Source organism: Chenopodium album, chromosome 19 (assembly GCF_948465745.1).
Source record: "Chenopodium album chromosome 19, dcCheAlbu1.1, whole genome shotgun sequence".
NCBI lineage: Eukaryota > Viridiplantae > Streptophyta > Magnoliopsida > Caryophyllales > Amaranthaceae > Chenopodium > Chenopodium album.
This window is the reverse complement of record NC_137852.1, coordinates 28,593,804-28,604,157: the sequence shown is the minus strand read 5'-3', so window position 1 is coordinate 28,604,157 and position 10,354 is coordinate 28,593,804. Positions and strand designations below refer to the sequence as shown.

The 10,354-nt window shown below is 34.3% G+C and overlaps 1 protein-coding gene across 2 annotated transcripts; it reads left to right on the top strand.

The window, feature by feature from the left end:
* Positions 1 to 484: 484 nt before the first annotated feature.
* LOC145595053 (style cell-cycle inhibitor 1-like) lies at positions 485 to 7,117 on the top strand. 2 transcript variants are annotated; one of them, XM_081651409.1, is made up of 5 exons: positions 485 to 606; positions 751 to 823; positions 947 to 1,063; positions 6,320 to 6,375; positions 6,505 to 7,117. In XM_081651409.1, the coding sequence occupies exons 2-5, from the start codon at positions 760 to 762 to the stop codon at positions 6,733 to 6,735; spliced, it is 468 nt and encodes a 155-aa protein (XP_081507535.1). In that variant the 5' UTR covers positions 485 to 606; positions 751 to 759; the 3' UTR covers positions 6,736 to 7,117. The 2 variants fall into 2 exon arrangements, with proteins under 2 accessions (XP_081507535.1, XP_081507534.1); XM_081651408.1 differs by lacking the exon at positions 485 to 606 and having other exon boundaries at positions 690 to 823.
* The last annotated feature ends 3,237 nt before the right edge of the window (positions 7,118 to 10,354 follow it).

Below are 10,354 nucleotides of genomic sequence, written 5' to 3'. Positions count from 1 at the left end.
ACAAGAAAAAACTAAACGGATGAACCGATGAACATAGCCTTGCGCCCTCAGAAATACTTGCGTGGACCTGGTTCACAATAATATTATTGTGGACCCGAGGTTTATCCACACGCAACTGACATTATATTGAACATAGTGACCTTTATTTTTAACATAATAACCTTATTTTTAACATAGTAACCTTTATTAAAAGTTGTATAACGTTTAATACTATTGTGAACTTGAAGTACGACGTTATAACCCTAATTTTAACATAGTAACCTTTATTATTAATATTGACCTTATAAAAATATTTCATTAAAAAAATTAACCTCTTATAGCCTATATATTACCAAAATGATTTTTATTTTCAACATAGTGACCTTCATTTTATTATAGTGACTTTTTTTTTTCATTAATAAAACAACCATATTCCTCTAATGTTAGTGGTCCACAATAAATTAGTGTGAACCAGGTTTATTTAAGAATTTGTATTGCGCCCTTGCCTGTTTAGTGACTATGCTCCCCTCTCTCTCTTTCTCAGTTTCTCAGTTCTCCATTGAAGCGCACTCATCATCGCATTTCACGTGTTTGATCCACTGCAACTAGGGGGAACCAGCTTCTGAGGTAAGTTGTTTATCTTAAAATCATCATATCAATTTCACAATCTAGGGTTCATATTTGATACTGTATAATTTAATTTAATTGTCAGTGCAGTAATTTAATTCGGATTAGTACCCAAAATCGTTAATCGAACTAACTAATTGACAGGCTGCAATAATGGGGAGTGATCGAAAATCCAAGGATAAAACTAGAAAAAGAAGTGCAGATTCTCGTTCCGAAGGTTCTTTTCGTAAATTATTACTTCTACTTCAAATTAATTAAGTATTTCTTCCGTTAACATATGGGTACCATGTTTATGCCACTAGTAATTCTTGTTGTTGTTGTTGATGTTGTAATTTTGCAGATGAAGGTCATGGCAAACGGCACAAAAAATCAGATGATTATGACAGAGGTAGCAAGAAAAGAGACAAATCCCGTCATAGCAAATCTGACAGACATTCTAAACGTCATTCTGGAAAAGGTTAGAGCCATCTAGAGTCGTTTATTCTCTCTCGTAAAATTTATGCCATGTTATTGTGCATAATTATTTGTTTCATGAATTGTGTAATTGCTGAATTTCCTTGTAAGGGTCAAAATGATTATTAGTTGTTTGCAAGAATAATGGATTTGATTGGATAGTAATAAAAATCGAATTGGAATTTGGGAGTTTTTAAATTCCAATGTTTTTTAAAGTTCCTTCAAAGCATGACAACATGTTTTGATAGCAAGAAATGGTAGGGAAAAGGAAGGAATGAGGTGAGGGGTGGGAGGAAGAAATTCAACTTCTCTTGGGGGAGGTGAAAGTTAATAATTGGGGTACGATGTTGAAGTATTAGCCTCTAGAATTGTAATACAAGTTAAAAGTATTCCCGACTTGCGTCCGAAATTGATAGTAAAGCAGGAAAGAACAAGGTTAAAAAAAAAAAAAAAAGCACCTTTCTGTGCGTTTGGACAGAAAATTAGAAAGGAAAGGGAGTTAAGAGGAAGGAAGAAATGTGGAGGGAAAGGAGGAAAAAATGTTAATATCATTGTTTGGATGATGGAGAATAGGAGTGAACGGGAGGGAAGTATGAAGCAGAGAAAGGAGATAGAAAGTAAAAAGGGGTGGAAAGTGGGAAAAGAAGCAGGGGAAAGGAGCTGAGAGTAGAAGCTGGTGAAAGAGGAGAGGCAGAACTTATGTGAGGATTGTTACCATTTTCTTACCAAATCTCTCCAATATTGGAGAGATTAATCTATTAACTTCTATGGTTTGCAGTTTTGCACTCTCTCCTTTTACGCCTAATGTAGCGATGTATCATTACTTTACTTTGAAATGTTGAATGAAACTTTCCTACTGGGATATGAAGTGGATCACCCATAGCTTCCAAATCTGGGATGTTGAAACTAACCCTATTGGTTTAGTTTTGTCACCTCTATATGGATTTTGGATATCTTGCTTGAAGTATTACTGATATTATAAGGCATGGCCTTTACCTTATTCATCTAGCTGCAAACCATACAGTCACGGATGATTGGAGGCTTGTTGTTTCTTGGTCTTTGTACACTCTTGGTCAGCGTTATAACTTATAACTTTTGTTAATTGACTGCCACCATTTGGATTATTGTGAAGCCCCTCTGCAAAAAAGAACATTTTCATGAGCTGCACTTCCTCTCTTGTTTGGAAAATAGCGTGTGATGTAGCCATTCTCAATTGCTGAAAGTCTTAAGATACACATCCAGAGCCCCAGAGGCTTTATCTTGAATATTCCCTATTCTGATTGATGCAAGGTTTTTGAGTTAAACTGCTAACTGATCAATGTTATACTTTTGAACTTCCTTTTCTTTTCGGCTTCCTTGTAGTGCTAGTTACAGTAAATCATTGATATACATTAGTTGGTGCGTTGTCTTTGATTATTCTGATCTGGAGTTACCAAACTTGAGAGCAAAACAGATACAGGTTGCCATTGACACTTTACTGTAGTTTTGATGTTGGGATGTATCGTCATGCACTCATGCCTATGATCCCTTACTGCTGTTGCTAATGGTTGTGACTTATGAAAGGCATTTGGCTGCAATTAGTGCATCTGCATTCTACACAGGCTTTGCATAGGTTTTCCTTAACTTGATTTGGTGTTGAGAAATTCACATATTCTGATGCAGTGTATTAACTATTAACCATGTCCAAATTTGGAGTTTTGCTGTAATTTATTCAGTGATACTTCTCAATCTGTAGTTGCTCCGGGGTGCTCCGGGGTGGAACCGAGATGATGATCATGGGTCGTTGTCCACCAGTCTTGGATCCGAGTAATCTGCAAAACGAACTCTAAGCCTCAGGAAGGGCCCGATATAGAGCCTCCAAAGCTTAAGTTAGTTAACCAGAGCTAGCCAGCTAGGGCTGAGCAAACCTATCTGAAAATTTGAAAACCCGATCCGTATTCGGTCTGAAAATTATGGATAACCGATCTAAATCAGATACCGATTCGGATATCTAATTTCGGATATCTGAATCAGAAAAAAATCGGATATTAGATATCCGTTCCGATATCCGATACGATCCGATATCTGAAAAAATACCTAAAAATCACAACACCTAGCAAACCTAAAAACCCCCCAAAGGCCCAAAATCCTCGAAGGGCCAAATACCCAAACAAGCAATGCAAATCCTAAGTCATTCTCTTCCCTAACTACACCGCCCCTCTCTCCTAGTCTCCTCTATCTTCTCTCTCTCCTCTTCATCCTCACCGAGTCTATCTCTTCTCTCTATCTTCCTCTTGCTTTCATCCTTTATTCTCCTCCTTTGATCCTCACCAGCGGGTTCTCCAGCGGCCCCTCATGACAAATCCCATCGACCCACCGCGTCTCTCTCCTTCCCTCCTCCTCACGGTTGCAGCATTACCCCGTACCCTCTATTCCTCTAATTCATCATTTCTTCTCCATTAATGGCTGCCATTACTGTGTTCATTTATCTTATTTAATTTTTCGGTTGGTTATTTTAATGAGGAATTGAAACCAATTATCATTCTTTGTTTCAGAATTTTAAAAATCAAAATTTATAAATAAAATCGAAAATTTCTACAATTTTATTCAAATATCTTCGGATACTTCCGTCCGAAAATTTCGGATACACGAAACTTTATCCGAAATTTTCGGATCGGATATCGGATATCAAATATCCTAATTTTCGGATGTAGATGTCCGATCCGAAATCCAATTAACATATGAGAGTAAAAGAAATAGAAGAAGTAGAGAAAGTGTGAGAGAGAGAGAGTCATACCATCTTACTTAGGGGTATTTATAATATTTGTGATGGTCTTACTTCTTAGGTCATAGGCTTGGGCTAGTGGTCTTTTATTAACTTTGGTTCATTGGTGACTTATATAAAGTAATGAGTTGAGCCATTATATATCCTGTACAGTTTTCATGTTCCCTATCATCTCCAACTCCAAGAGCTGCCCTACTACCTGCAAAAATCTGTAAATCTGTTTGATAGATCAATAATTTGCTCATTGGCCCCCCTCTTCTAATTGTTCCGGGATGGAACCGAGATGATGATCATAGGTTGTTGCCCACCGGTCTTGGATCCGGGTAATCTGCAAAACGAATACTAAGCTTCGAGGAGGGCCCGAGATTGAGCCTCCAAAGCTTATGTTAGTTAACCAAGAGTATATGAGAGTAAAAGAAGTAGAAGAAGGGGGTCATACCATCTTACTTAAGGGGTGTTTATAATATTTGTGATATTCTTACTTCTTAGGTCATAGGCTTAAGGCTTGGGCTAGTGGGATTATATTAACTTGCATGGTTCATTGGTGACTTACATATAAAGTAATCAATTGGGCCATTATAAATCCCGTACAGTTCTCATCTTCCCTATTATCTCCAAGTGCTCTCCTTCTACTTGCTTAATCTGCTTTATCAGTTCTTTGCTCATTGGCCCCCTCTTTTCCTTCACTGAGAGTTGGTTAAGGGGGAAATGAGCAAATTACTCTTTTGACAAACAAATTTATGCAGGAAGGACAACTCTTGGAGATGATAGGGAAGAAGAAAACTGTACGGGATATATAATGGCCCAACTCATTACTTTATATAAATGTCACTAATGAACCATGCAAGTTAAAGCCCACTACCCCAAGCATATGACCTAAGAAGTAAGAACATCACAAATATTATAAATACCCCTTAAGTAAGATGGTATGACTCACTTTCTCTACTATTTCTTTTACTCTCATATGCTCTGGTTAACTAACTTAAGCTTCGGAGGCTCTATCTCGGGCCCTCCCCAAGGCTAAGAGTTCGTTTTGCATATTACCCGGATCCAAGACTGATGGGCAACGACCCATGATCATCATCTCGGTTCCACCCCGGAACAGTAGTTTCTGCAAATACTCTAATATCAAAGACTCCACAAGCATGTTACATTAACTCTATTAAGTCACAGTGACAACATGAATTTTTTTTTTTTTTTTTTTTTTTTTTGACGGGACAACATGAATTTTACTTTAAGCATATTGTTATGCATTGCCCTCCCCAACATCTTTCCTTGTATGCACATAAAAACAGCTAACACATAATATATTAACATGCACTAAAACACAAGCATCAATATAGGCGCACATGCTTACATCATAGGGAGTTGTCTTATGGGACTTGTTGGTTGCTGTGTTGTGTTTGATTATTGTGTAAGTAGGAGTTATCAAATTTGTGAGCAAAACAGATGCAGGTTGTCTTGTGTAGAAGGTTAACACTTTACTATGGCTTTGATGCGGGTATGTAGCAGTATGCCTATGGTCGCTGCTGCTGATGATGATGGTTCTAAATCTTTTGTGAGAGACGTTTGGCTGCATGGTTGTAATTCTTTCCATTTCCTTCCCCTTCCCTCCTTTTCTCTCATCTCCTCAATGTACTATCCGAAATTCCAAACAGTGGAAATCTCTCCCTCCTTATCTTTTCTTTTCTCCCCAAAGTCTTCCGTTCTAAACACACTGGTAATCGATTGAAACCCTAGTTTGCAGCACAGAACTGACTCAAAAACGCAAATAAACTTCCAACCAAAAATATAATTCGAAAACTCAGCGAAAATGAAGTAGCAAATCAAGATATCGTGAATTACAACATTTTCCATTTTCCATTGTTGTTCAAGCAGAGGAGAAGCACATGAGATGAGAGCGCAAATATGTAGAATATAAGACAGAAAGTGAGTAAAAGTCACAACTATAAATACCTACATCGCATTGTCTAACAAATCAGGATCACAGAGCAATTAATTAAGTTTTCTAATTATTTTTTTGCTATGAAATATGAAGTGAAAAAATATTGAGCCACCAATAAGAATGTCTTTAAGCCTTTTTCCTCCTTCACCTGCATAATTTGTGTTTTAATGTACAGATGGATTGTATTTTATGTTTCACTTTGCCACTTTTATTGATGTCATTCGTGCATTAGGGAGAGGAATAAAATTTTATAAAGTGGTCACATAAGGAATTGTCGTGAAAGGTTGCTGTTTACAATTGGGTAAAATAGTAAAGATTTTCATGAGCTTTACTATTTGGCCCAATACGTTTTGAAGCAATTGTCGTGAAAAGTTGCTGTTATCTAGCTTAATCGGTTACTCAATTTTATTAGAATGCATCTCTTGTACTTATTTTGGTCTTTGCATTCATCAATTGTAATGATTCTTTTCTGTAAACTGTAGAAAAATTTCATGTTTTGTATTAATGAAATAATGCTGGATCATGGTACTGACCTGTCGATACTGCTGCAGAAAAGAAGTCAGACAAAAAGCACAAAACTGAAGGCTCTAAATCCAGCCAGCATCCAGTGAGTATTTTTCTTCTGTGTTGCTGCACTTGGTAGTAGGCAGAGTTTTGAAGTTACTCCGTATTAGTCACTAGTTTTAATGTCCTTGTTTGCCAAAACTAATACATCGTATCATCTTTTACCTTTTAGATATCTGATTTCAAAGAAATCACAAATGATGATTACTACTCCAAGAACAACGAATTTGCTACATGGCTGAAAGAGGAGAAACGAAAGTTCTTTTCAGATCTTTCCTCTGACGTAACACGAGAACTGTTCTCCGAATTTGTGGAGGTCTGGAATTCTAAACAACTGGAATCTAAGTACTACAGCGGCATAAACACAGCACCTCGGTCATCACACAAGTGGAAAATAAAGTAGTAAGAGTATCCTATTATTCACCATGTAGATTCTCGTAATGTTTGTTTTCGGCTCATTCCTAGACCAGGATTTGGTATCATATGTTTTGGAGATGTCTGAATAGATGATGTGCTATGTTATTGGATGCAAATTAATGCTTAGTTAAATAGATTACCCGTCGGAAAATGGATCCTGGTGGTTTGTTGGACGAGCTGCCCCCTATTGTATAAGGTTGTGGGTTTTGCTTCTGGGTGTTGTAAAGTTATTCGTAGCTCTAAGCCTCTAATCCTGGAATTGGAAACTCTCAGGCAGACAGGTAGTTACCAAAAGTGTATCCATAAATATTCAATGCGAGCAAAAAAATAATGTTGATACTTCTAACAGTTTTTGGCGTATTATTTTATTTTATTTTGACAGTGGAAAAAAGAGATTAGTTTCCAACCGAGTTGAGACTACAAGAAATACAAGGAGAATTTCTAACACTATTTGAATGTTTTTGACGTGTTTTATAAACTTAATATTTCCTTTGTTTTTAATACTTTTAACACTTTTTCTACAATAAAATGTCACAATATTTACAACATACAATACTCGAAATTTTTTAAAATGTAAAAAAAAAAAAAACATTACTTAATTATGCTCATAATTTTATTTCAATCTCATGTTAATTGTGTTTAAATCTATCTTTATTAAGCTTCTCACAAATATTTATTAATTACTCCATACTCTATATTTAGCTTTCTAAATTTAGACGTGACACAAATTTGACACAGCAAAAAAAAAAAAAAAAAAAAAAAAAAAAGGAAAAAGACTACATTAGTCACGTGTGTTTATTTAACTAGGAACCTATATCTATATGTAATACTACTACTACGTATTAAAAGGGATTCCTTTTAGAAACAGTGCCACGTGACACTCTTTAAAGTATGTGTGTCATGTCACAATGCCATGTCAGTATCCAAATATATGTGCCACATAAGGTAATACGTAAAATATTTAACAAAATAAAATATGATTTGAATAAGTTTCGAAGTCATAATCCCCGATACATGTAGGTAATACATTACCAGATTAACCATTTTTTATTCATATTTTAAATTTCACATTATATTATACATATTGTTTCATTTATTTGGTAAACTAGATTAGACTCGTGCATTGCACGATTCAAATAATGTTATTATCATGCACAAAAAATTAATTTTATTATTTGTGTAAAAATGAGTGGCAATAATTTCTTATTCAAAAAAGTATAGTGTAGATTAAAATAGATTAAAATAATAATAATTATTATAGACATCATCAATAGAAATGGAGGGAAACTTTTTAATGTAAGAATAACACGTAGGATTGTTTAAGATGTCAACAATTTTTTGTTTTAGAATTAATTAATAAATTAAAATAAATACATATGATGCTAAAAAATAAAGCGACGCCCGTGGCAACGCCCGAACTACTACACACACTAAGGGCATGTTTACTTCAGCTTAATTTCAGTTCAGTTTAGTTCAGTTCAGCTCAGTTCCTAATTTCTTTCTCTCATAAAATATTCACTTCAGCTTTATTCAGCTCAGTTCAGTTCAGCTCCAATCAGTTCAGTTCATTTCAGCTCAGCTCCAATCAGTACAGTTCTGTAAATGTGAATAGGCCCTAACTACACAAATAGTCGAACATAGTTGTAAGTCTTGTAACAGTAGGCTTGACTCATAGTTTAAGAAAATTATAAATTAGGCTTATAGGTTTATAATATACTCCCTCCGTTTTTAAAATATTTGCTCCATTTCTCCATGCACGGAGTTTTAGGAGAAATTGGAGACAGTAATAAAATATGGAGGTAATGGGGTTAGTGGAAGAATAAAAAATTGTAAAAAGCAAAAGTAATGGAGAAATTGGAGGAGATAGAATATGGAATTAATGAAAATATGATAGTCGTTGGCAGGGACGGAGCCACGGGGGGGGGGGGGGGGGGGGGGGTGCTAGTGGAGTCCCGGCCCCCCGTGGTCCAATTGGTAATGTATATATCTATTCTGCCCCTCCCCCCCCCCCCCTAAGTAACTAATAATTATCAAACACCATATATCTTGTTGTTAGTGATAGTCCAGTTGGTTGTTGGAGTTTTGCATGATAAGGGAGGTCTCAAGTTCGACTCCCCCTATGAGCTTCTTTTTTTTTTGGTTAACTTTATCGTTTCCTGACCCCCTTAGATTTTTATTCCTGGCTTCGCCTCTGGTTGTTGGGTCCACTAGGTGAGAAAAATGAATTAACTATTGTAAAAGCTTTCTAAGTAAGGAAATGGAGCAAGTATTTAAAAACGGCCAAAAAAGGAAAGTGGAGCAAGTACTTAAAAACGGAGGGAGTAATGTATTGTTAGTAAGAGATAATAATAATAATAATAATAATAATAATAATAATAATAATAATAATAGTAATAATAGTAGTGTAGGTAGGGTTGGTAGGAAAGAGAAATAATAAAATAATTGTGAAAGTGAGGTTAGTGGGAGTGAGAAATTATAAAATAATGGTAGGCCCTTTCCAAATATAATAGTGTTGCAACTAATATGAAACGACCGAAAATAAAAAGTGTTGCAACTAATGCGAAACGGAGGAAGTATTAAATTAAAGAAGTACACAAACTAACGACCTACGGTACATACTAGTTCTATAATAAAGACTAGATTAGTCATGTACTCCAGTGCATTGTAGTCATAATATCATTATTTTTTTTAAAAAAAAAGTATATAATATTTATAAGAACTTAATATATGTTCATTGATGATGTCAACATGACCTGTTTAGTAGTAATTAATAGCTATTTGATAATTCGTATTATAAGAATTTAATTATTTTGTATTTTCATTATGATAGGTTGTAAATATATATTTATTTTCTTACATATATATATATATATATATATATTTTTTTTTTTTTGTGATGTTACATTTTTATCAGTTCTTATGATAATTTTACACCTTTTTTCCGATTGATTTTTAAAATACTTGGTACATTATTTAGAATAATTTAACATATGACTAGTTTTGTGCCCGTGCGATGCACGGATTGTTTATTGAATTGTAAGATAAACTTTTATCTATATGCCAAATGTAAAAATATATAATTGATATAAAATTAGATAGGAATTGATGTGCTTTTTGTGACAATTTAAATAATGAAGTATGTATGTTATGACTAATAATAATATTAGTAAAAATGTTCGAGTAAAATAATTTTTTTTTAAAAAATAGCAAAGTAAGCTTGAAATATTAGAAATTTCTAAAAAGTGAGCCAAAAATAAATTATAAAAAAAAAACGTTCGAAGCCCGTTGGGATGATCCGAACCCGAAATTTAAGCCTAGGGTGAACATTTTTTTGACTTGTGACCTGACTCGTAATGATCCGTGACTAGTTTCGATTGACTGATCTACATATAGTAATAAAATTATATTAGATTGTGAAATATTTTATTTCTATCATTTAAAATATTTTACATATTCTAAAAATAAAAAATGTATTATAAATGGATTGTATGTTTTAAACTACTTCCGTCGATCCAAAAAAAAATTATGATATAAAAAATGAATTTATATGATAAATAATTGAGAGTTATAATTTAATATGTTTTTGAATAAAATTATAATTATAT

Excerpts from the sequence above, each read along its gene's own strand:
- LOC145595053 (XM_081651409.1), top strand. The coding sequence starts at position 760 with ATGGGGAGTGATCGAAAATCCAAGGATAAAACTAGAAAAAGAAGTGCA. Across the intron at positions 824-946 it reads TGCAGATTCTCGTTCCGAAG|ATGAAGGTCATGGCAAACGG; the intron begins GTTCTTTTCGTA and ends GTAATTTTGCAG. Across the intron at positions 1,064-6,319 it reads TAAACGTCATTCTGGAAAAG|AAAAGAAGTCAGACAAAAAG; the intron begins GTTAGAGCCATC and ends ATACTGCTGCAG.